The sequence below is a fragment of the Agelaius tricolor genome, unplaced genomic scaffold (genome assembly GCF_023055355.1).
Source record: "Agelaius tricolor isolate 1412-34295 unplaced genomic scaffold, bAgeTri1.0.p SCAF_15, whole genome shotgun sequence".
Lineage (NCBI taxonomy): Eukaryota > Metazoa > Chordata > Aves > Passeriformes > Icteridae > Agelaius > Agelaius tricolor.
The window spans coordinates 19,775,588-19,799,377 of record NW_027269275.1 but is presented as its reverse complement, the minus strand read 5'-3'; the positions used below and the strand labels follow the sequence as shown (position 1 = coordinate 19,799,377).

General features: G+C 44.0%; 1 protein-coding gene across 1 annotated transcript in view; it reads left to right on the top strand.

Moving 5' to 3' along the window:
- The window catches only part of ZCCHC14 (zinc finger CCHC-type containing 14), a 51,573-nt gene that overhangs the window by 9,859 nt on the left and 17,924 nt on the right, over positions 1-23,790 (top strand). The window contains exon 2 of the mRNA XM_071440808.1: positions 3,976-4,099. Within this exon, the coding sequence (XP_071296909.1) occupies positions 3,976-4,099 (124 nt within the window). The remainder of the gene's footprint in view (positions 1-3,975; positions 4,100-23,790) is intronic.

Here is a 23,790-nt window from a genome sequence, read left to right as displayed (position 1 = left end):
TTCTGCCTTTAACTCGAAATGCAGGAAACAGCAGGGTTTGCATCTGGAAAATCAGAAATCCATCTGTGAGCCAGATGCTTTGCTGTGGAGGGAGCACATCAAAGGGTCCCAGGATGATCCAGGTTAGGAGAGACCTTAAAGCTCATCTCAGTCCAAGCCCCAGCCCTGGGCAGGAGCACCTTCCTCTAGACCAGTGTGCTCCACTCAAACATGCAACATTAGAGTGCAGGGAAAAATAGTTTTAAGGATCTTTTCTGCAGCCACTTTCAGCTTTTAGAGGTGTTGAAGGAGCCTTCAGGCCACTGTGGTGTGGAAGGAATTGCTGAACAGTTCAGGAATTGCTGAAGCTGTGGAGAGGTGCATCAGAGGGTTTTCCTTCTCCCTGGAAATGCTGGGCTAAAATCAGGCAGGATATTTAACTCTGGGCTTGCTGCTAGTTCTGATTGCTCTTTATGGACTGTTTCTGCTGATGTTCTCAAGTCATTTCTGTAGAAAAATCCAGTCTTTTATTCAAAGGTCTAATGCTGTTTTTTTCTTAGACATTGAATGATTCATGGGGTTTTTTCCTGCATTTATAAAATGCCACCCCTGTGGTTTGTTATGATGTATGGCCTGAACATTCCTGGTTCCTGTGATGCCAGCTTATCCATCTTCACTGTGGCCTGTTAGTGCCTCAGAAAACAAGCCTTGAACAGTTCTGGAGCTGCAGATGTTTATTTCTAAATGGCATCTTGGCTTTCTCAGAGATGTTACAGCTCCTAAAAGGTCCAAAGCAATTTGCTCCCTGCTTTTCCAAACCCTTATTTCCCTGGAATGCCTCGTTCTTTATTCCAAATCCAGTTTGTCCTGAGTAGCTGTGTGTGCTGAGCCTAAACCAGGGATTTCAGGAGCATTCAGATGTGGAGAACTCTCCTTCCTGAATTTACTTGATGTTGAATTTCTGCAGCTGAATTTGGACAGGTCCTTCCTGTAAAGCTTTTCCCAGTGTTTCTCCCAACCCTCCCAGGACAATATCTCCTGCAGCTCTGAGCTGATGGGTTATTGTTCCTCTTGTTTGGCTTGGCCTCAAGTTGGGGAAAAAAAAAAAAAGGAAAGAAGGAGAAAAAAAAATGCTGTTACTATTTTGGAACTTTGATTTGCAAACCACTTTTCATTATTTCACTTTCCCTAAACAAATCCAAACCGTTGCAGTATCGTGATGTTTAAGTCAGTGGAAAAAATGATTTCAGGATTTGGAATGGGAGCTTTAAGCAGTGGGATTCAGTGGTTCTAACACCATTCAGCTCCCTAACAAAGTGCTCCATTTGGAACTAATCAGAGCTTTGTGATTTTTCTAGGCCAATTTGGAACCGCTTTGATGTGAGATGGGATCAGATAGTATGAGCTCAGGCAGACAAGACATATGGGCTAAATTAATCCTCAGCAAGTCTAGGAAAATTAAATCTTTATGGAAAAAAAATGGAGGTTATGTATAAACAAAATGCAAATTATAAGCTGCACGCGATGCTTGTTGTAAGGAGAGTGGAGAGGAGGGAATACAAGATAAGAGGCAATAAATTGTAACAAACTGCTTGTTCAGAGCTTTTCTGGAGCTGTGTGCCTGCTCTTCCCCAGCTTCAATCATTCTGAGTGTTTATATTTCTGATTCTTCCCAGTATTTGGAACCTGGTTGTCCAGGATAACACAGCCCTGCCTGAGCTCCTTGCCCAGGCTGCTCCTCTGGGCTGTCCCTGTGCCAGGAGAATGGGGTTCAGCCCTCTGGAACTTCCTCCCAGCAGCCCTGGGCTGGAGGGGGAGTTTCATGAGCTCCAGGAGAGAGAGGCTGTGTGAGATAAGCTCAGCTAAGGACTGACTTTGGCAAAGGAAATTTAAACTCTTCCCCACCCTCCTGCCAAGCTGGGAGTTTAATGGTTGCTCTAAGGGAAAGCTTGGTGGTAAGTTTTGTTAGTGGTGGGAAGCTGTGCTGAAGAAACAGTGTATAATTAGATAAATAGAACATTTTTGCAATTATATATATAAAATAAACTTTATTTTTTTGTCAAGAAGTGCTGAAAAGGAAAGCAGCTCCCTGTAACCCTCTTTTCCTGACACTCATCTGCCATCCTGGATTGATTTCTTTACACATAGAAGCTTTTTTTATGGATGTCAAGTATACAGAGCCTTTCACTTGTTCTACTGCCTTAAAGTGTGTATAAATCTATAAATGTCAGTCTTAAAATGGAGCTTACAATAGGTAATTGTATGGAGTGGGGCTGTGCTATTTCTGACTTGCATTGTGTGTGCTGACTGACGGCAGCATGGAACAGGAGGCTGTGCAAAGTATTGTTTTTGCAAAATTGTCCCAGCTCAGGGCACTGTGTCAAGTTAGCAGGGTCTGAGGGAGTCTTTTCCCTTCCAGGGACCTGGAGCTGCTGGTTTTGAGTTACCCTGAGTGAAGGAGAACTCATTTTGTTATGGCAAGATGCACATTTTCTCCTGTGATTTGTGCCAGGCTAAAAATCCATGTGGAATTCTAATTACAGCTCTACCTACCAGCAGCTCAGGTTGATTCCAGATGTAACAATTGAATTTCAAGTCACACAGTTCCTCTGAGTAGGTACTGGGAGTGTTTTTGTTGGTCTGAACTCCCTCTTTAAAGCATCTTTTCCTCTTCAAGGTTCTTAAAGCCTTTTTTTGTTTTGATGCTTCAACCTTCTGCTTGGGCATTGCTAGTGTAGGAGTTTCCATTGAAATATGATCATGACAGCTTTTTCAATGGCAAAGACAAGAAAATCAGGGTTTTGCTGAGAATTTTTCATTGCAATTTATTGTGGAAGTGCCTTGAGTCTCATCTCTGGAGAAGTAATGGAGCCCCATGGAGCCACTTGTGCTCCCCTGGCCTCAGGATGGGAAAGAGTGGCAAGAGTGAAACAGAGGGAACTCCTGGCTTAGGATAAAGATAATTTAATAGGAAAAGCTGAAGCCTCACATGCAAGCCAAGCAAAGGAATCAATTCCCTATGGATGGGCAGGGTTTGGCCATCCCAGGGAACCACACAGGTCATGGTGACTGGGGAAGAATATTGGGGTCACTGAACATCCCCTGCTTCCTCCTTCCCCCAGCTTTCCCCCATCCTGAGCGTGATGCCACAGGCCCTGGGAGCAGCTGAGCTCAGCTGGCTGCCCATGCCCCGTCCCGAACCCCGGTGTCCCCGTCCCAAACCCTTGTGTCCCCGTCCCAAACCCTTGTGTCCCGTCCCAAACCCTTGTGTCCCGTCCCAGACCCTTGTGTCCCGTCCCAGACCCTTGTGTCCCGTCCCAGACCCTTGTGTCCCGTCCCAGACCCTTGTGTCCCGTCCCAGACCCTTGTGTCCCGTCCCAAACCCTTGTTTCCTGTCCCAAACCCTTGTGTCCCCGTCCCAAACCCTGGTGTCCCCCCAGCCTCTGTGCTGGTGGGGTAGAATGAGGACCCAAAAAGGCCTCATCTGTGTCAGCCCTGCTCAGCAGTGACCAAAACATCCCTGAGTTCTCCACAGCTTCCAGCACAAATCCAAACCAGCCTCACAGCAGCTACTGTGAAGAAAATTAACTCTACCCCACCCAAAACCAGCACAGGGTCATAATAGAAAAGTGACATTTTCCAAGAGCCCTTTTTTTCCTCAGTTTTCTTGTGGAAAAGTTAAAATCTGTGGTGTGCAGAGGTTAAAGGTCTTGCAGTCCCTCTGCCATTGACTGCTGGCTGACTATTGTTTAAAAAAGAATTATGCTGTAAGTAGCTTTTTAGATTAGCCAAGATAATCTCAGTGTGTGAATAGCTGCTGACTGAAAGCACTTCCCTGAACTGTTACTTGGGGAATATCAGGAGTAACACCCTCAGTTCTGAGAGGAACCAACTTCTCCTGAGTGCCTTCCCAGGGGATCCCTCACTCCAGAGAAGCTGTGATGTTTGTGTCTTCCCTCTGCTTATTTTAATGGAGTTTTGTTCTTTTCCTTCCAGGTGGCTCCAAGGTCGGAGACCCCCATCAACAGTGTCAGTAACAGTTTGGAAAATGTGCTCCACACATCCACACATTCCATGGAGGAATCACTACCCAAGAGGCCTTCAGGGAAACACTCCAAAGGTGTGTCCTTCTCCTTGTGCTGCTGCCTCAGATCCTTGCTGCTGCTCAGCTTCATTTTCAGTGGGGTTGGGGGCTGGAATTTTGCTGCTTTACTTCACACTTGGGCAAAGTCACACAGGAGTTTGTAGGCAGTGTGAGGGTCAGGGAGGAATGGCCAGTGAGAGAGGAGTATCCTGATTTTTCCATTAGGAAATAAACAAGAAGGTTTTTGAGAAACCTCCTTCTGAAATACCAGCTTTGCTTTCAAGAAATATTCTCCAAGAGCAGTGGGTATCTTGGACATTGCACCTCTCAGCAGCTTATTTCTTGGATAAAGCAAGAAAGATTTCTTCCTTTATCAAAGGGAAAAGGCATTTAAACAGTTTGATTGCCACTTCCACCTTTCTCTTGCTTTCCCAAGTGGGAACTGAGTGAAGAGAAGTGGAAGATAGGTGCAAGATCTCTCTCCTATCTCTGTTCCAAAATAAATCTGGTTTTTCTAATTAGCTGACCTGGCTAAAAACTGGCCTTAGCAAATCAGGGTTAATTATTCCATTTCCACACTCCAGGCTCTCTCTGCAAGTATGAAAATGTCCAGGCTAAAATGTGACTAACAGTATTTTTATGTAATGCATTTTAAAGATCACTGGTAATGAGGAAAGTCTTTGAACTGGGAGCTGCTCTTTGTGCAGAACAGCTTTTGTGAGCCCTGTAGGGCAGAATTAATCAGGGGAAATATCTGCCCTCATATGTTGCCTTCCAATTTCATTAAAAATATTGTCAGGCACCATCTAAATTTTTTAATTTGGAATTTGTTTTTTTTTTCTTCCACTGGCTTCCTACAGAACTTTGCAAATCCAGTTTGATACCACAGAAATTCCAGAATTTCAAAGCACATCTTCACTCAGAGGATCTGATACAGCTCAGGCAGGGTTAAATGTCCCAGGAAATGTTGACTTGCCTCCACCAGCCCTCCTTTTCAGTGACACACTCCCCTGTAATCCCAGAAGTGGAAGGAGCAGTCATTTTTTACAGCCCAGTCATGCTGGAAGGAACCATTTCTCCAGCTGTAAAAACCATCAGGGTAGAAGAAAACGCAGCACTAAGCAGAAGCATGGCTGGGTTTGTGGCTTTCATCTGATTAAAAATAGGACAGGGTTCAACACTGTTTTCATTTGTACTCAGTGATTGCTATTCCAGTACCATATATGCTAAGATTAGTCATGGTACGCTGTGAAAATTAATTAGGTTTTGCTCTGATCTGTTTTTCTCTTATAGAATACCTGCCTCGTGTTCAGTTTAATTTACAGACTGCCTCAGTGAGGGTTGGGAAAAGGGGGTGTGGAACAAATGCTGATATTCTGCTTTCTGCTTCACCAGCAGTGTTGAATTCTCCTTGATGTCTTGGGGTTCTGTTTCTTCAGCTTGGAGTGCAATTTGGGATTATTTGCCACCTGAATCCACTGTTCCTGACTTGCATTCCTCATTTTCATAGCAAACACAGCTCTTAATTTGGCAGGACCCAGCAATTTTTTAACCTGGAGCACATAAAATTGTCATGAAAGCACGGGATGCTTGATTTCCATGTTGTTATTTTGTAGTGAGCCTGGTTTCAGGCAGCTTGACAGGCCAGGATTTCTCCCCAGAAGTAATGAGCTGCCCAAGGTCATCATTCCTCTCCTGGCAAAGCCCTGGAGCTGGAAGTGTCTCAGTTAAAAAGGCTGGAGCTGAAACATGAGAAAGAAAAGAAAAATGAGAAAGGTGCAGTATTTGTTGTGCTTAGCTGGATTAGAGACAGTTTGTATTAACCCAGGCAATGTTTTAATCCCGATTTGGAGACATGTCAGTAATTTAATTTACTCTCCACAGCTGAACAGTGGCTGGGGTTGTAGTAGCTTGGACCTGGAAGCTCTCAGTGACTGTGTTTTCCTTAATCCACCACTTTTGGCATCAAATGTTGCAGTTCCTACAAGGGAGGGAGGCAGGGAGGGAGAGAGGAGCATTCTGCTGGATCTCTCAGGGCAGTGTGTGTGCTGCTGCATGTGGGAGCTGCAGTGTTTGTGCAGAGACTTGTCAGGTACCTGGGAGTCATTTCACCAGACCTGTGCTGCCTCAGGAAATGAATTTGTCCCAGGAGTGTCAGCCTGAGAAGTGCCCCAACCTTGGCTTTTACCTCAGAGGCCCAGCTCGCCGTGGGAGCACTGTCAGGCATTCAGTCATAAACTGTGGAATGGTTTGGATTGGAAAGTGTGACCATGGTCACAGGGGTTTTCAGGATGGAGAAGAAACGAGAATGTTGACTCCATGATCAGTAGGCTTGATTTATTATTTTATTATATATGTTACATTAAGACTATACTAAAAAGCAATAGAAAGGAAAAGGTTTCTTCAGCAGCTAGCTAAGCTATAATAGAAAAGAATGAAGAGCAAAGATCTGTGTCTCAGCCAGAGAGCAAGAGCCAGCTCTGCCATGAGTGCTCAGGAAATCCAAACATCCACAGGAGACCAATCCCAGGTCTGCCTGTTGCATTCCACAGCAGCAGATAACACCATTGGTTACTTTTGGTTGCTGAAACTGCAGCTTCTCACAAGGGAAAATCCTAAGAAAGGATTTTTCATGAAAGATGTCTGTGACAGGAAAGGACCTTAAAGATTGTCAAATTCTGTGGGCAGGGACACCTTCCACTAGCCCAGGTGCTGGATCTGTGCTGCAATACTCAAGTTATTGAGAGTGGTGAGCAGAAAACTCTTTGTTTTTTTATCAAAATTCCTCAAATTTTTTTCCTGCTGTTTCTCTAGGCTAAACCCCTTTGTCCCTGTGTATATATCTGTGGTAAAATGGGATAAAGCAGGTGGACATTGCTTCCAAGTGGAAGTTGTGGCACTGGGAAGTTCTGTGCCTGCTGACAGAAAGGTTTTGGTGATCTGTGCTCTATCTGGGCTTCTCTTTTATAAAATAAAGTTTAAAAATTTGCCTTGTGCAAGTTGAGAAAAAAAAAATACAGGTGGGTTCTGACAGAAGGATGTGGAGCCCTTGTGAAATCCAGCAAGAGTAACATGCTCTGGGAATTGTGCTTTTTATTCCTATTTTGAATAGGAATTTTGTGCTTTTTATTCCTATTTTGTGCTTTTTATTCCTATTTTGAACAGCTGTTCAAAGCTGTTTCCACAGAGGGGCAGTTGTTTTAACTGGAGGTGCCTTTAGGAATTGGGGGCTTTCCCTGTTCCCAGGCTCTGCTGTTGTGCTGGAAGCTGCAGTCAGGCTGTTCTCAGGTATTGAGGCACTGACAGATCTCACTGGTCAGAGATAAACACAGAGATTCTTGGGTTACATACAATTAAAATTCCAAGAGAGATGTGTTGCTTTCTGTCCCTCTTCCCACTGTTCCTAGAATGCAGTCAGGTTTTAATAATGGTTTTAACACCATTTGAACAAAAGAAATTAAAATAAAGGTTGAGCATTTTTTATCTCCTAAGCCTTTCCCAGTAGAAAGTGGTTAAAAAAAGTCACGAGTTAAAATTGCTTTTCACTGTTTTGTTTTGCTGGCAATCCTCTGCTGGTAGCAAAGGGAAATTCAAGAATTCCATTTTTATTCCAAAGTTCAGGAGGAGCTGTGTGACCCTTGGGAAGCCCTGTGCACAGAGCTAATTTTTAACAAGCCTATGGATGTAGGGTTGGGGTAATTCCCAAAAGAGAGGAGTTATTGGTTATCACAGCTGACTGAAAAAAATCAGCTTATTTTTGTTCAAAAAAGCAGTAGGAATTTTCCATGCTCCAGAGATGTTGTTAATTACTCTTTTGCTGTCAGGTTCCAAGGATTTGGCCATTAGGTGGAGAGCAGTGGAGGCAAGTCCTGCTCTCTGCATGTGACATATTTTAGCAATGTATTAAACATGCTCAGTGACCACAGCATATTTTCCAAAAGCACAGAGGAATTAAATGCATTAGACCAGATGTTGAAATGCAGAACAAAGGCAGCTTTATTATAAAGACAACATAAGTTACAAACATCCCAGGAAGAGACTGTGCAGGCTTCATGCTGCCACTGCTCTCAGTAAAATCAGTAAAAATCTCAGTGAATCAATAGAATCCTGATTTGTCACAGCCTCTGGGTGAAGTGTCCTGCACTGGAGGTTTAGAACTTGCTCATCCCTGTTCATCTTGCAGGTGGCCCTTGCCATGTCCCTCCCCAGAGCAGCCTGGACAGTGATTTCCTCAAGTGAACAAGTCTCATTTTCTGCAAAGTGACAGGAACTCTTCCTATTCTTGTGTTTCCTGTCTATTTTTCTTGCCTTTTCTCTGTTGCCACACAAAACCCTCCAAATTGTCTCCACGCCAGCCTGATTTCAAATGAGGCAACTGTTGAAATCTGATCCTTCTAGAGTGAAGCTGAATCATAATTCTTGCAACACAGGATCTAAGGATAGGCACAAACTGCTTCTGGAGAGTGAGGAGGAAAGCTTTGAGATGGAAAATGGGGGCAGGAGCCTTTATTCTACAATCTCTTCTCCATTTAGCTCTGCTGAGCACAGGAAAGCCAATTGCTTAATTGAAGGGATCTCTGAGTCCACACACAAGGGCCTGAAAGCCTTGGGCAAACACATGGAGCAGCACACGGATAAAAGTCCATGGGCAGGAAGGAAAACAAGCTCTGAATGCATCTCAGGGATATATTGATTGAGTTTTCAGTCAATATTGGGATGTAAATCTGTCCCTGCCTGCAGAATGCTGCTGAGCCCAGGTGGGATCCCTTGGAGGTGCCTGTGGTGGCTGTCACATGCAGGGCTGGGATCTGAATTATTTCATGACAATAGGCAGCAGCAATGGGTGATGTCAGCCTCCCAGAACTTCTCACCACTATTTTTGCTGCTCTGTTTTCCTTGGCAAAATGTGTTTGTACGGTCTTGCACCTTTTTTTTATTCTCCCACTTCCTTGACTCATTCTTTTTCCATAAGAAACCAGGCTGCAGGAGCTCTCCCAGTTTAATGGTGACCAACAGCCTTTTCCTCTTGAAATGTTTGACACCAGCCTGCTGAAGGCAGGCAGAAAATACAGGGGGAGGGAAAAAAAAAAGCTCTGAAATCTATTTTGTTAAGGTCCAGACTTTAGACTGCCTTGTTCTGCATCAGTTGTGGAGCTGGATTATTCTATTTTTAAGTAACTGCATCATCTCCAACAATATTGGGTCAACTACTGGTAGGGTAGGGCTTAAAGAAATATTTAGGCTATGATAATCCTTCAGGAAAAATCTCCCTCTCCCTCCTGTATATAATTTTTCAGCTGTTTGTGTATGTCCTTGTTCAGTTTCCCTCTGAAGGGAGAGCTCTGCTTCTAAACTTGAGCAATGTAGGTTGAGATCACACAGCAGGCAGTGCATTCCTGACCTTCTGTCTCTGCCACACGAGTTGTTTGAGGAATATCAAGTATTGAGAGTGAATTCTAGAAGTCAAACCCAAGGATTAGCGTGCTCCAAAAAAACATGTTTGGCTCTTGCATATTTTCCCCTGTGGTGATACAGGATTATTGTATGTTAAGGAATTTTTTGGTGATGCATCAATCACGTTGCTCAATGTGCAGTTGAGAGTTCAGTTCAGGAGTTTTGATTTTGCAATAAAGACAATACTCAAGTTTAGGGTTTTACAAACCATCAGAAATGTATTTCAGCTCATGTTTTTATTGATGGTTCAGTTGTCCTCTGCTTACAGAAGGCCATTTTATGTCCCCAAGGCCAGGGTGAGTGGTTGTTGTAGAGCTGGGAGTGGAGTTCCTCGTGCTGGGCTGCACTTGGACTCTGGCAAATTGATGTTGTCAGCTGTTAATAAGTTAACTTTTACCTTCTCCCCAGGTTGGAATCAGCATTTCTTTGTCACCCTCACTGCCTCCTTTTCCCTGTAATGAGCCTTGTCAGGAGAGATCTGGGATTGCTGTGATAGGATGGGGAGGAAGAGGAAGAGGAGGCAGCACAGACACTCTGGCTGGGTGGGGAGGTGCCTCCTGTGCACACCTGGAACTGCTCCTGGCTGGGTTTGGGATCCATGGCCCCATTCCTGCCCCTTGTGCTCCACAGGGAGGAATCCCAGCACCCCCAGAGCTGCAGTGAGGGATGCCCTGGGGCTTTTCCTGGGGCTCTTCTGGGGCCCTGGGGCTTTTCCTGGGGCTCTTCTGGAGCCCTGGGGCTTTTCCTGGGGCTCTTCTGGAGCCCTGGGGCTTTTCCTGGGGCTCTTCTGGAGCCCTGGGGCTTTTCCTGGGGCTCTTCTGGAGCCCTGGGGCTTTTCCTGGGGCTCTTCTGGAGCCCTGTGGGCTCTTCTGGGGCTCTTCTGGAGCCCTGGGGCTCTTCTGGGGCCCTGGGGCTTTTCCTGGGGCTCTTCTGGAGCCCTGGGGGTTTTCCTGGGGCTCCTGTGGGGCTCATCTCACAGAGCATTCTTTAGTTTCCTCTGAGCAGTTTTAGTTGTTTCTACACCATCTGCCTTGATCCCATATTCCCCTGAAATAATGGATATCAAGCATTTAACCTGAGGGCCTTATCCTGAAGCTGCTGAGTGATTCTCTGACTTTGGTCTTGTTTGGACTTCCTGCCTGTTTTTCCTCAGTGAGGAGGTGGAATCACTCTGCTTGGTCCCTGCCTAATTAACTGCTGAGCCTGTTGATTCAATTCATTCCAATTTAACAAAGCTATTTAGAGATTTTATTTACAGTGATGTCTGCATAGAAGAGACTCATTCATGCTTCCTCCAGGAGAAGTGAGAACAGCTGAGGTACAGCCTGGGTCTGTGGGAAATCAGGCTTTGTTTTGTTCCATGATACTCCATAAAATCCCAGAATTTGTGTTGGAGGAGACCTTAAAGCTCCTCTCATTCTACCCCTGCTACCTTCCACTAGCCCAGGTTGCTCAGAGCCCCATCACTCATCTTGATTTTATTTATCTTTGTGTTAAAAATAAAGATTTGTGTGCTGGGCAATATAATTTCCTTATTAACAGTAGGAAATGAGCAGTTTTCTGCTACAATAGGATTTTACAAAGAACACTTAATTTGGAGGAGTCCATTCAGTTTGGCTTCAGTGGGAGCTGGATGATACTTTTGTTTATAATTAATTTAGTCAAGCTACTCAGAAAAATTGAAATTCTAAGAATAGGATGCTGGTAAATCCAGCTGTGCCAAGGATTTCACCTCTGTAATGCAATCCTCAGGCACATTCCTGATCTTGGATAAGGACAGTGTAGTCATCAATATCTACTGTGAGATTATAAGTTCATATTTAATATTATTTGCCTTTTTCCATGGCTCTCTGAGGAGGCCACACACAGGATGTGCATTCCTAGAAGGATTCTCCCATTTCCATGTCTGTGGAGTCCTGGAAGTGCCTTCAGTGGCACAGGAGTTGTTAATGAAGGTGAAATTATTGGTCATTACCTCAGCAGCTCTGGAAGCAGCAGCATGACCTTCTTCCCGTAATGGAAACAACAAAGCAACTCCAGCTTTTCATTAAAATCACATTAAATGGTGAAAAACAGTTTTTCTCACATCTTAATGGTAATGGTTTCATCTGAGGCAGAAAAAAGGTGTTGGGAGAGCTTTTCCTGTGGTGGAACTAATGCTTAAACCTGCATTATTACTGATAATCCTTAATTAAAAGCAGGAGATGAAATTTAAAATTTAAGAAATTACTGAGGGATAACAAATATGTAATTCAAGACTGAGGAAAAAAAAAACCAACAAAAAAAAACCCCAAGAAGGTACATTTTAACTGCTGCTTTTGCCTCCTGGCCAATTGCTGCTGGAAGTGGCTCAGTGGGGCTGGATGGACATTGCTGTGTGTGCTGCCTGCAGATGGAGAGAGGGGTGTGAGAAATGCTCAGAAATGCTCAGCTGTTCCTGGTGCCTCCAGAATGCAGCACCCTGAACATCTGGGCATTTCTGAAATTGCCCATTTTGCTGCCATCTTAAACAGGGCCCTGCAAGAATTTAGGAAAGAATTTAAAAGAAATGGTTTGCTTATCCTATCTAGGCCCACATGAACAAAATGGGATAAAAACTGGCACTTGAGAGAAAAAGCCAGGAGTGATTCACATGTATTCCTAGAAATCCAGCACATCCCTGTCCATTTTACATACTGACACCACTGTACTAATGACTAAATGGCAATTTTCTGCTGCATGTCATGCTCAGGAAGCTCTTACAGCTGGTTAGTTGTTAGCTGGTAAATGTTCCTTCCCTTAACAGTTTATTCCTAAATCCCCTCATTTTCCAAAGCACGTTTTTCATTTCCATCTACCTTTCCATTTCGATGAATTCTTGCCTCCATATCTGAGGGTAATAGGCTTAAAGTACAGTAATTTTCTCAATAGGCAGCTGGAGTTTTTAGAGGTATCTGAATATACAAGTTAAAAATGGTGTCATCTCTCACATAGTTTTGGGTCCAGACCTGCAAATTTCTGGGTATTTAAAATAAATCTGAGGTTTCTTGCTTGCCTTTGATGTCAGCATTAGAATTCTCACTGGGGGCTTTTCTCTGCAGCCATGGGAGGCTGTGATTTTGGAAAGAATCAGACTGCAGCAGGGAAAAGGTATCAAATACTGGAGGACTGGAGAAATGGGTGATGTTGGGAATTGGAAAGAAATGAAATTGGGGCTGTTCAGCCTGCCATGAAGCTGGGCAGGGACTCTTCATCAGGAGCTGCAGTGACAGGACCAGGGCAATGGCTTCAAACCAAAGGAGAGTTGCTTTGGGATGGATATTAGGGAGGAATTGTTGGCTCTGAGGGTGGGCAGGCCCTGGCACAGGTGCCCAGAGCTGCTGTGGCTGCCCCTGGATCCCTGCAGTGTCCAAGGCCAGGCTGGACAGGGCTGGGAGCACCTGGGACAGTGGGAGGTGTCCCTGCATGGCAGGGGTGGCACTGGATGGGCTTTGAGGTCCTTTCCCACCCAAACCATTCCAGGATTCCATGATATGAAAGAACAAATGTGGGAAGAGCCCAAGCAGTGGAATTCTGTCCATTTTTCAGTTATTTTGGGGTTGTTTAAAGGAAGTTGTGTTCTCGTGTTTAATGACAGCTTAATGGAGTTTTGATGAACGGCGTCTGTTGGAAAGTGCCAGAGCAGAGCCTGGTCTGGGACCTGCATGCAGAGATTGCTGGGGAAGGGAAGCAGCTGGAGCTGTTCTTGGACTGATTTTAGGGACTAAAATGAGAATGAAATCTCATTTGTGGGTTGCAGACAGTGGGAACTCAAAGTTTGAGGGGTGCCACTGCCCCAAACCCTATGAACACCCTATGAACTCTCCTTATACTCCCTGGAGCCTTCCATGGAGTTGTGCATCTGATCTGGTCCTTTGTGCCACACAAGTAGAGGAGACAAACAGTCAACTTTTGTCATTGTTTAGGTGCTTTGAATTTTCATTTCTAATTTAATTTTCTTTTGTTCTTTTAAGCTGGGGAGTCGCAGGCTGTAATTATGCAAGACAATGCTTTTGATTAAAGTAAATTTTCTTTCTTGGGTGCACAGAAATGCTAAGCTAAAAGGTTAATGTTTCATTTGCTTTCTGGCTTGTTCTTTTATTTCTCCCTGGAAAAAAGAAGGAGAGGGCTTGCTGTGCTGCATGACTTCCCTGCCTGGAGTGGATGCATTTCATCAGTGGAGGGTGTGGGTGCTATTTTTAACCATCACTCAGAGGGGCAGCCCTGCTAAAATTACATCATTAATATCCCCAGCTGAAAGGAAATGGCAGAAAACACCACAGGGCCTTTGGAGTTTCTCTCCCTATTGTGTTTCCCACTCCTGGGGGTGAATTATTCCAGGTGTATCATTCCAGCAGGGTTGTTTACAGTCAGCTCTTGTGAAGAGGCCCGAGGAAAAGTGCAATAAGTGAATTTGTCTGCAAAGCCAGCAGGTATGAAATAGGTCTCAGTGGCTTGGAGAGCTCCTAGTTTGTGTTCCTCCCTGTTCCTGTTATTAAGGAGTTCAGGGATTTGCTGGATCTCCAACTATTGCAAAAGGAGGTGGGGACCTGGAGCTTTAAACATGAATTTTTGCTAGAAGTGGGGTTTGTTTCATTCATAGTAGGCCCTGCTAAAGGATCTGCTGGTGAGTCTGGAGATTCAGAGCCTCAGGGCTTGGAGATTTTTAGTGGATGGGGTCTGGTGTTTTTTGCATTCTTTTGGCTCAGTTTCTGGGCATTCTCATTGCCCTGGCAGTAAAATCTACTTTGGGCTTTTCCCTCCTGTGTTTGCTTCATAGATGTGTTACAGTTATCCAGTAGTTGTGTGGTGTCTCCAAATCAGTTTAACTGCTAAATTAGAACTTCCTTCTGCCTCTTTGAATCACTGGTCAAACCTTGTCTGGGATCCAGAAAGAAGGAACAATGAATTGTACTGAAGTAGAAAAGGGAACAAGAATGTCAAAGCCTGAGAACAGAGACACAAAAATTGCCACAAAAGGGGAACCTCACAGAAGTGAGTGAGCAGGGATATTTGTTCCTCACTGAGCTGAGCACTTGAATGCATTTGTGGCTCTTGGCAAGACTGTCTGTACTCAAGGATTTTCTATTCCACATGGGTCCCTCAGTCTGGTGTTTTTACATAGCGTGCTAAGAGAGTTTTTTTGGTTGTTAACAAGGCTATAATTCCTTAGAAAATAAAAATTGAAGCTGCTATAAAATGACTTTGTCCTTGCTTCTCCTGCCTGTTATTGCAGCCTTAGTCATGAGTTTCCAGTGCCGAGCCTGGTCTCAAAAAATGCAGCAAACAGCACGTGCTTATTTACAGGAGCATGAAACCCTGCTGGCCTGGAGCAGCCCTTCCAAAGCAGGCAAGCTGCTTCCTTCATCTGCCTTGGAGGCTGAAATGCTGCATTTCTCTGCACTTGGAATCCCTCACCTCCTTTGGGTAGGGGCAGGAATCCCTGGAGCCATCTGATCCCGGGGCTGTGGTGTTTGAGCACCAGATGCCCTTCGAGCCAGGGCACGTTGGCTGAGCAGCTGCAGCCTCCTCCCCTCCCTCTGGGCTCCAGCCATGCCGATATATGGTTACAAACGGCACCCTCAGGCTGCAAAACAAGCACCCCTGTGCTGGGAGAAATGTAGATTTATATATGGAGCACTCAGCTCCTGCCTTGGGCACTCCGAGTTCAAACCCTGCTGGGTAAATCTTGATCAGATGCACTCGGGCTGGGTTCATGTCGGGTGTTTTAATAGAACAACAGAGATTAGGATTAGCTGAGTGGTGTTAAAATCTTGATTCAGTCATGAAGTGAGTAAAATCTTGGGTGATTTTAGGGGGGGAAGGTAATGGGTAGTAACAGCTTTAGCTCAGTGTCCATTTTCCTCCCTCCAGCCAAGGTGGTTTATGGTTAGCTCAAACTGCACCCAAAGGTGCTTTGTATTTCACAGGGTGTTGCTGTGAGACTCCATTTGTCCACTGGTATTTAGGACACTGCTGCACACTTCAAAGCAAGCCCCAGCTCATGTCCCCAGCTGTGGTGACCAGCTGAATGTGTCACTTTTTGCCTGTTCTGGTTTCCTTTCTGAGGCTGGAATCCTCTCTCTGAGCTCAGGGTAAGCAGCTGCCCCATGCAGAACTCAAACTTCAAAGCCTTCAGCTCAGCTGGGTTGGGATATTTGGGATTTAGGGAAGTCTGGATTTCTGGGCTTTGCTACACTTTAGCAAAAAAATGAGAGTTTTCTGTCAGTTTTTCCATGGAAAAGTGACTTTGCATGTGTAATTTTGTAGGTGAATACAACTTTCAGATCAGAATTAATCATGAGGCTCACCTTGGGTTTGAGGGGGCTCAGGGACTTTTATGTGCCAGAGTAAATCCTTTCTGGGGAGAAGCAGGAGATTTCTCTGTGATGAGCAAAGCTCCTCTTAAGAATGAGAAACAAAGCCAACATTTTGTTTAAAAGTGCTCTAAGAATAGTAAATAAAATAAGCACTCCATCAGATAAAACCAGACTAAATATACAACTGCAGCTTGCTTACCCAGAAAGTAAAATTATTTATATCCAAAGTTGAACATTTCTCTTGATTTCAGAGATGTTTTTGTTAGATAAATTCAACACAGGCAGCCTGCTTATTTAAATTTTCTGTACAAGGCTGATGTTAATGGTTACTGGAGCTGCCCTTCACCCCAGGCTCTGGGCTTTGCTCACTTTTGCAGGAATTCTTTTCCATGTTTCTGAGCTAACTGGGAGAAGGAAAATGAGCCACTGAGCAAATGAGGTCCAGAGCTACATGCAGAACTCACACTTGGCACTTGTGTGCAGAGAATTGATCAGCTGCAGGTGGGGTCAGGCAGAAAATGCAGGGTGCAAAGGGGATTCCTGCAGCCCTTTAACAATGCAGCCCACAAGGCACAAAACCTGAGCACAATGTTGAACCTCACTGGGGCTGATCTCTCTGAATTTGTTGTAGAATACCTTTAAACCTTCAGTGTTGTACACATTTACCTAAAATCATGATTTTTTAGGAAATTTTAGGACTGCTGTGGTAGGATGGAAGGGAGAGGAGGCAGCACAGGCACTGCTCTGGATGGGGGAGGGAGAGGAGGGCACACACAGGATGTGCATTCCTGGAAGGATTCTCCCATTTCCATGTCTGTGGAGTCCTGGAAGTGCCTTCAGTGGCACAGGGGTTGTTAATGAAGGTGAAATTATTGGTCATTACCTCAGCAGCTCTGGAAGCAGCAGCATGGCCAGGCCCTGGGGCTTTGCTCACTTTTGCAGGAATTCTTTTCCATGTTTCTGAGCTAACTGGGAGAAGGAAAAGGAGTCACTGAGCAAATGAGGTCCAGAGCTACATGCAGAACTCACACTTCTCATTTATGTGCAAATAGTTGATCAGCTGCAGCTGGGATCAGGCAGTAAATGCAGGGTGCAAAGGGGATTCCTGCAGCCCTTTAACAATGCAGCCCACAAGGCACAATGTTGAACCTCACTGGGCCTGATCTCTCTGAATTTGTTGTAGAATACCTTTAAACCTTCAGTGTTGTACATATTTACCTAAAATCATGCTTTAAAATGCCATGGTATCAAATCCCATTCTTCTGGATTCTTTTTTCCCTGCCTTCTGCCTGATACCCCAAAGAGCTGCATCTATCCTTGGTTAAAGCTGTTGGAATTAAGGAATATATTGCTGGGTTGTCCCTGATCTCAAACTCCTGCAGCCTTTTCTGGCTCTCCACACAATTTTTGCACCATTCCAGATCTCACAGCAGATCCTGGGGGATGTTCTCAGGCCCAGCACCTGCCCTGTGCCATGTGTTGCTGCTCAAATTTAGGAGCTGTTTCACAAATCTGGCCAATCCAGCAGTCCTTTCTGGGTACTTTATTCTGCAAAAGCTTTTTCTGGCCTCAGAAAAGAAAAAAAAACCCCAAAAAAAGACAATTCATCAGGCAGTTGTGTGCTCAGTGGCCATGGCAGGAGGGAGCAGGGATGCAAAATGCTCCTGGCCTCAAGGATTTGGGCAGAAACCCCTTCAAAACAGTGCTTGAAGCCTTGTCTCAGTTCTTTTCAGAGCAGCTGAGTGGCTCTTCAGGGTTTTCCATTTCCCTGTTGCAGAATGGAGTTTTCTCCAGCCTCCAGCAGAGGCACTTTGGGGTTTTGGGAAGCTTTGGAATCCAGGGAAGCTGCACAAGCCATCTTTAGGTTGATTGACTTTTGTGGTTGGCTGAAGTGCTGACAGGATCATTCAGGATTACTCCAAAAATGCATGAATTCAGTTAGAAGTGAGGTATATAGGCTTTTTTTAAAATTTTAAATATCTGTTTTGGAGAAACATAAGAAGGTCACTTAGTTGGCAGCTTAAATCAGCCAAAGTGAGGAAATAGCAGGGACATGAGAGCTCCTGGTTTGGTTGGGGTGAGTGATCCAATCCCAGGCTGTTACTGCTGCTCTGGCCTGCCAAAACTCAGCTCATGGCCTTGCTTTTCACAAAAATCTCTGTAATTATTTCCTGTGGAATATTGCACTTCATAGCCTTGCTCTTCAATTAAAGCAGCATTGATTTGTCACCTGAACTGATGGTGCAGGGAAGTGTTGGTTTGGATCTTAAACATTCTGTACATTGGAAGAATCCTTATTTTTCAGGGAAAAAAAAAAAATTATTTACCACAGGAAAATGCCAGATCTGAGAGCTTTTCCTCTGCTGACAGAAATTTTTCATTATGTCCATAAAACTTTAATTTCCAGGGTTTTCCTGTGGAGGAGCAGCCAGCCAGAAGAATTTCTTGCTAAGGAGTGAAACTGTTCTGTTTGCTTACAAGATTTTCCCAGCTGCACTTTCCTTTTCCATGGAAAAACTGTTGTCCACTTTTAGTTTTAAGGGATAGCAGCAGAAAACTGGATGGGGAATGATGTTTTGAGGCTGAACAGGATCCAAATGAGCCCAACTCAAATTGTATCTTCCTTTTTCTGTAGGACTTCAATAATCTTAATTTTTTGTTTTCAATCTAAACATTCAATTTAGGTATTTAACATTTAAGTATTTAACATTTAAGTATTTAACATTCAATTTAAGTATTATTTACTTGCAGAAAGTATTTGAGATCACTTCATTGTACAAATTAGGCCTCTTCACAGGGTGTTTTCTCCACCCAGAACCACTGCAGGATGTGAAAACAGGTTAATATCTTTCTGGAGAGGTGTGAGATGTCATTAATATAATAACAAAAGGTCATTTTCACAGGACAACTCAATGCAATGAACTGCAGAGAGAATTGCTTAATCTATTTCTACTTTTGACTTTTCTAGAAGTAGCAAAATAAGATGATTTTCAAGAAGAACCATTTGGGTTTTTGCCTGTTTTCCTTCAATATTTGAAATACTTCCCCATGCTGTTGAGTGGAAGCATTTTCCCCTCTGCTATCTCCACAGACAAGCTCGTGGCTTGTCAATTAAGTTAATGATGTTTTAATTGTTTGCTGCACTTCCATGTAAGGGGTGTTTTTTTGGTGTTTTTTTGGTGTTTTTTGGTGTTTTTTAGGGGTTTTTTGGTGGTGTTTTTTGGTGGGGGTTTTTTGGTTGTTTTTTGGTGTTTTTTGGTGGTTTTTTTGGTTTTTGGTGATTTTTTTTTTGGTGGGGTTTTTTTTGGTGTTTTTTGGTGTTTTTTGGTGGTTTTTTTGGGTTTTTTTGGTGGTTTTTTTGGGTTTTTTTGGGGTTTTTTTTTGGTGGTTTTTTGGTGGGGTTTTTGGTGGGGTTTTTTTGGTGGTTTTTGGTGGTTGGTTTTTTTGGTGGTTTTTTGGTGTTTTTGCTGGTTTTTTGCTGGTTTTTGCTGGTTTTTTTGCTGGTTTTTTTTGCTGGTTTTTTGCTGGTTTTTTGCTGGTTTTTTGCTGTTTTTTTGCTGGGTTTTGCTGGTTTTTTGCTGTTTTTTGGTGTTTTTTTGCTGGTTTTTTGCTGGGTTTTGCTGGTTTTTTTGCTGGTTTTTTTTGCTGGTTTTTTGGTGTTTTTTTGCTGGTTTTTTGCTGGTTTTTGGTGGTTTTTGGTGGTTTTTGCCTCGCCAGCAGCAGTTTCTGTCCCTGCAGCCCTCCCACAGCAGAGAGCCCCTGGTGCCCTCCTGCTCTGGACTCTGGCCCGTCAGGTGATGCAGATCAGAGATCTCAGGGGGGTTCATGTGCCATGGAGCACACCAAGGTGTGTTGCTGCTGCCTGGGGAGTAGAGCAGGGTTCAGGCTGAATGGTTTCAGTGCCATCCTCTCCACATACTGAGTGTTCAGAGCCTGCTGGGTTCTGCAGGGTTGGGGCTTTGGGATGCTCCCCCAGGGAATTCTCCCTCTGCAATCACCTCAGGGACAGCTCAGCAGGGCCAGCCTTCAGTGGCAGATCAGATAATTAGGGGATAATATTAGAAGGTCTATTAGAATCTTCTAACACCTATTAGAATATCTGTTAGAAGATCATATTGTCATTCTGTGCTTTGCTAAAGGAGTTTTAGTAACTAAACACAATGGTCTGAGCTCCTGGGACAGTCCCCATCCCTGCAGGTGTCCTGGGGGTCACTGGCTGTGGCACTCTGGGCTGGTGACAAGGTGGGGATCTGTCACAGCTTGGCTTGCATGGCCTTGGAGCCCCTTTCCAACCTCAGGGATCCTGGGATGGCATCAACACCAAGTTCTTGGCACCCTAAAGATGCTGCTCGTGTTTCAATCTCAGTTCTCATCCTACAGATTCAGACCCTAACATTTAATTCTGCAGGTTTTCCTCAGGCCTCCATTATTCCAGTACAAGAATAATTGAAGTTTTAAGAAGTGGGAGAAAGGGAAATCAAATTTAGTGATGAGAAAACTCAGTCCTTGTGTGTTTGTGGAGAAGAGGATCAATGTCTGTGCTGGGAACAAGAGGCTATCCTGGATTTTCATCATAGCCTGGATAAAAAGCTTTAGAAAGATTTAAAAAGTGAAAGCAAGAAGTTTTCTACAAAACAGCCCAAAACCCCCTTCTCTTAAGCTGATGTTTATAAGCAGTCAAAAAACCCAAACAAAAAGCCCACAAACCCCTTTAATTTCTGGTCTTTTGTTGCCATGAATGTGCTTTGCATGGAGCAAATAAATTCTTGTCTCTGTTTTCCTTCCCTCCTGCCTGTGGATGTGGGAATATAAATCCTGGAGGGTTTGTGGGGAGCCTCTGTGGGATTTTGTTCCCAGATTTTGGCATCTGCTGGGCAGCAGCAGTTGGGTAATGCTGCTTTGGAAGCATTTCTTCAGCACCAGGACTGATGATGATGCCTTGTGGAAGTGGTGGTGCTGCATTTCTGCCCACTTCTGTGTCAACAGGGATGTGGAAAGGATTTTATGAGGTCCCTTTTGTTCCACTTTTTCAGCACAAACTCAGTTGCTTGTCATGGTGTTTGATGCCTCTTTCCATGAATGAAAATCTAATAAATCTTCTAGTTCAGAGGCCTCATTTATGATTATGGCCTCCTATAGAGAGGATTTTACCTAGGGTTTTTGTTTGTTTGTTAGTTTTTTGTGGTTTTTGTTTGGTTTTTTGTTTGTTTGTTTTGGGGTTTTGTTTTTGTTTTTTTGGGGTGTTTTTTTTGTTGTTGTGGTTTTTTTACCTAGGATTATTGTTATTATTATTATTATTATTATTATTATTATTATTATTATTATTATTATAAAATAACTTGCAGCCTTTCTGCTGTTTTTGGTCAAGTACCACAAACCAAAATGTTCAGCCCAGTTCAGGAGACTCAGATTTTGCCCCTGGAGAGTGGCACTTCCATGGTACATCCCACCCAAACTGACCCTGCACCCAGGGATTTCATCAAAGGAAATCCTCTAGGTGAAATATTGGATTTTATGGAAAAGGGCTGGGCCACAATCAACACTCCTGATTTATCTTTCATTACTTTTACTTTTTCAGGAGGAGCACAAAATTCTCCATTTGCATTGAGGCACTGATCTGTCTAATCCTTTTACTAGGATGGATCCAGAAGCTATAAAGGGGCAATTATAAAAAGATCAATATCTGATTGATGTGGCTTCTCAAAATGGCTCATCTGCCCTTGCCCACACCCAGTGCAGGTTTTACCCTGACCTTTACCAGCCAGGAATGGCAGATCCTGAAGGGTTGGAATTGGCCTTTTGCTTTGTGTAGCTGCTGACATTTTGGGAGGAGGAGGAGGAGATCCAAACTCCTGCTTTTTTGGAGAGGGAGACCAGAAATGCAGAGGATTTAACACCTGGTGTGAGCAGAGGGAGGGAATTGTGTGTCCCTTCACAGGAGCACTCAAGTGAGCAGATGGGAAACGATCCAATATCAGCCAAAAGGGTGAAAATCCCCGGCTGGAAAACAGAAAACAAGAAATATGAAAATAAGAAATGGGGAAAAAAACCAGGGGAAAAGCCCCCAGGAAATAGGAAAAGTAGGAAAGCAGAGCTGAACCAAATGTGTGCAGGCTCCCTGGCTGTTTGCCCTGGCTGTGGGGCAGCAGAGGAGGTGACGTCCCTGGCTCTGCTTCTGGCTGTGCCTCAGTGCTGGAGGGTTCCTCACTCAGCCTTCCATGCTGGACACCATCAAATGGGCTCCAAAACGACATGGAAAACGCTTCTCTTGTGTTCAGAGAAAGCAGAAAATAACAATAATAATAATAATTTAAAGAAAGCCCTTAAGGGATGATGCCAGAAGGTCCTGGCAGGTGGCACCACAGCCTTGCTGGAGCTTCTCCAAGCCCCTTTGTTTTCCTCTGCCCCTCTCCTGGGGATCTCATCCAGCTGTTCCACTCACCTGCTGGAATTGCCCAGATATTTCTGGATAAATCCCCACAGCAAGAGGCCTCCTGTGCCCCTTTGCCAGTGCAAATATACTCAGGGAATCTCCTGAATTAGAAACTTTTCACTTTTTGTGTCCCCTGGGTTGGCAAGTTGGAGTTTTGCTGGATTCAGCATCCTGAAAAGCCATCAGTATCATGTGTCCTTAATTCTGCACAAAGGGTTTTCTGCTCCTGGACTCATTCATTGGGATACTGAGTAGAGTCAGCTCTTTGAGCTTTTGAGAGTAAAAGAAGTAAATAAAAATCCCTTTTTTTTCCTTCCCTTTGTACTTAGTGGATGGCACCTTTTCTTCTGGAGTTCTGTAGCACTGATTGAATAAAGTGAAGCTTCAGGGTAGGTTTGGGAAGGTTATTTCAATAAAACCAACCAGAAGTTAAACAACACACAGAGTAGGTGAGAGGCCACAGAACACAAACACAACTTGATAAATTAAACAAGATTTCTTCAGGCAGGTGATGTTTTTCATTTTTCATGGTATTTTAGCTAGCTGGGAGAAAATTCCTGGAGCTGTTTGTGTGATATGAGGAATTGCCCAGTTGGTGTTCCCTAAAGCCTGCCCTGCAGGACAGGAGCTGCATTTCCTGCTCTAGAACAGAGCTCATCTTACAAGATCAGTAAATCTGATCTTTGCCTACAGGTCCATTTTTCTAATTGCAATCCTTTCCCATGATAAATTCACTGCAGTGCATTTTATTCACTGGGCAAGCTCAGCCCATGCTTTGAGCAGGAAAAGGTTGTGGCACTGTCAGCACCACGAGATCCAGGGGTGATTTAAGGTTTGTTATTAACCCACAGAGTAAAACAGGAATAGCTTGGGTTTGTGTCTCTGAGTAATCCAATTCTGCTGCAATTGCTGGAGATGAAAAATGAATGTCTGGAAGAGATGGGCTTTGAATCCTTTAGAAATGCCAAATGATAAGAACAGTTGCAGAAAAGTGATGCTGGGTTTGCTATAAACAACAAATGTTGCATAACACAGGCTGTGTTTTTCAAAACCAGATGTTGCAGCAGTTGACACCAGGATTTCTGCAAGTTATTTGCTCATCTTTCAGCTGCTTCACCACATTCCCCTTCTCAATACCCATTTTACACATTCTTTCTCATTATAATCCTGTAGTACTCATAATTCCAATCAATATTCAGTTTATTTTAGCTGTGTTCACAACTCAGGGGGCCCTGAATTCTCTTAAAGAAATGTACTGAGGTAGATTTTTTTTTTTTCAATTAACCTTTTCAAATCTTCATGTTCAAACCTTCATACCACTGAATATTGTGTGGATGGCTCAGCAATGTCTGCTGAGCAGATTTATCCCTGTGGTGCTCAGCATGTGGCACAAAATCATTTCAGAAGCGTGAGAGGAACCCAGTGCAATCTTTTGAAAGGAACAAACCTCTCCAAAAAGCAGAATGTGCAGGAGAAAGCAGTAAGTAATGAATTGACATTAT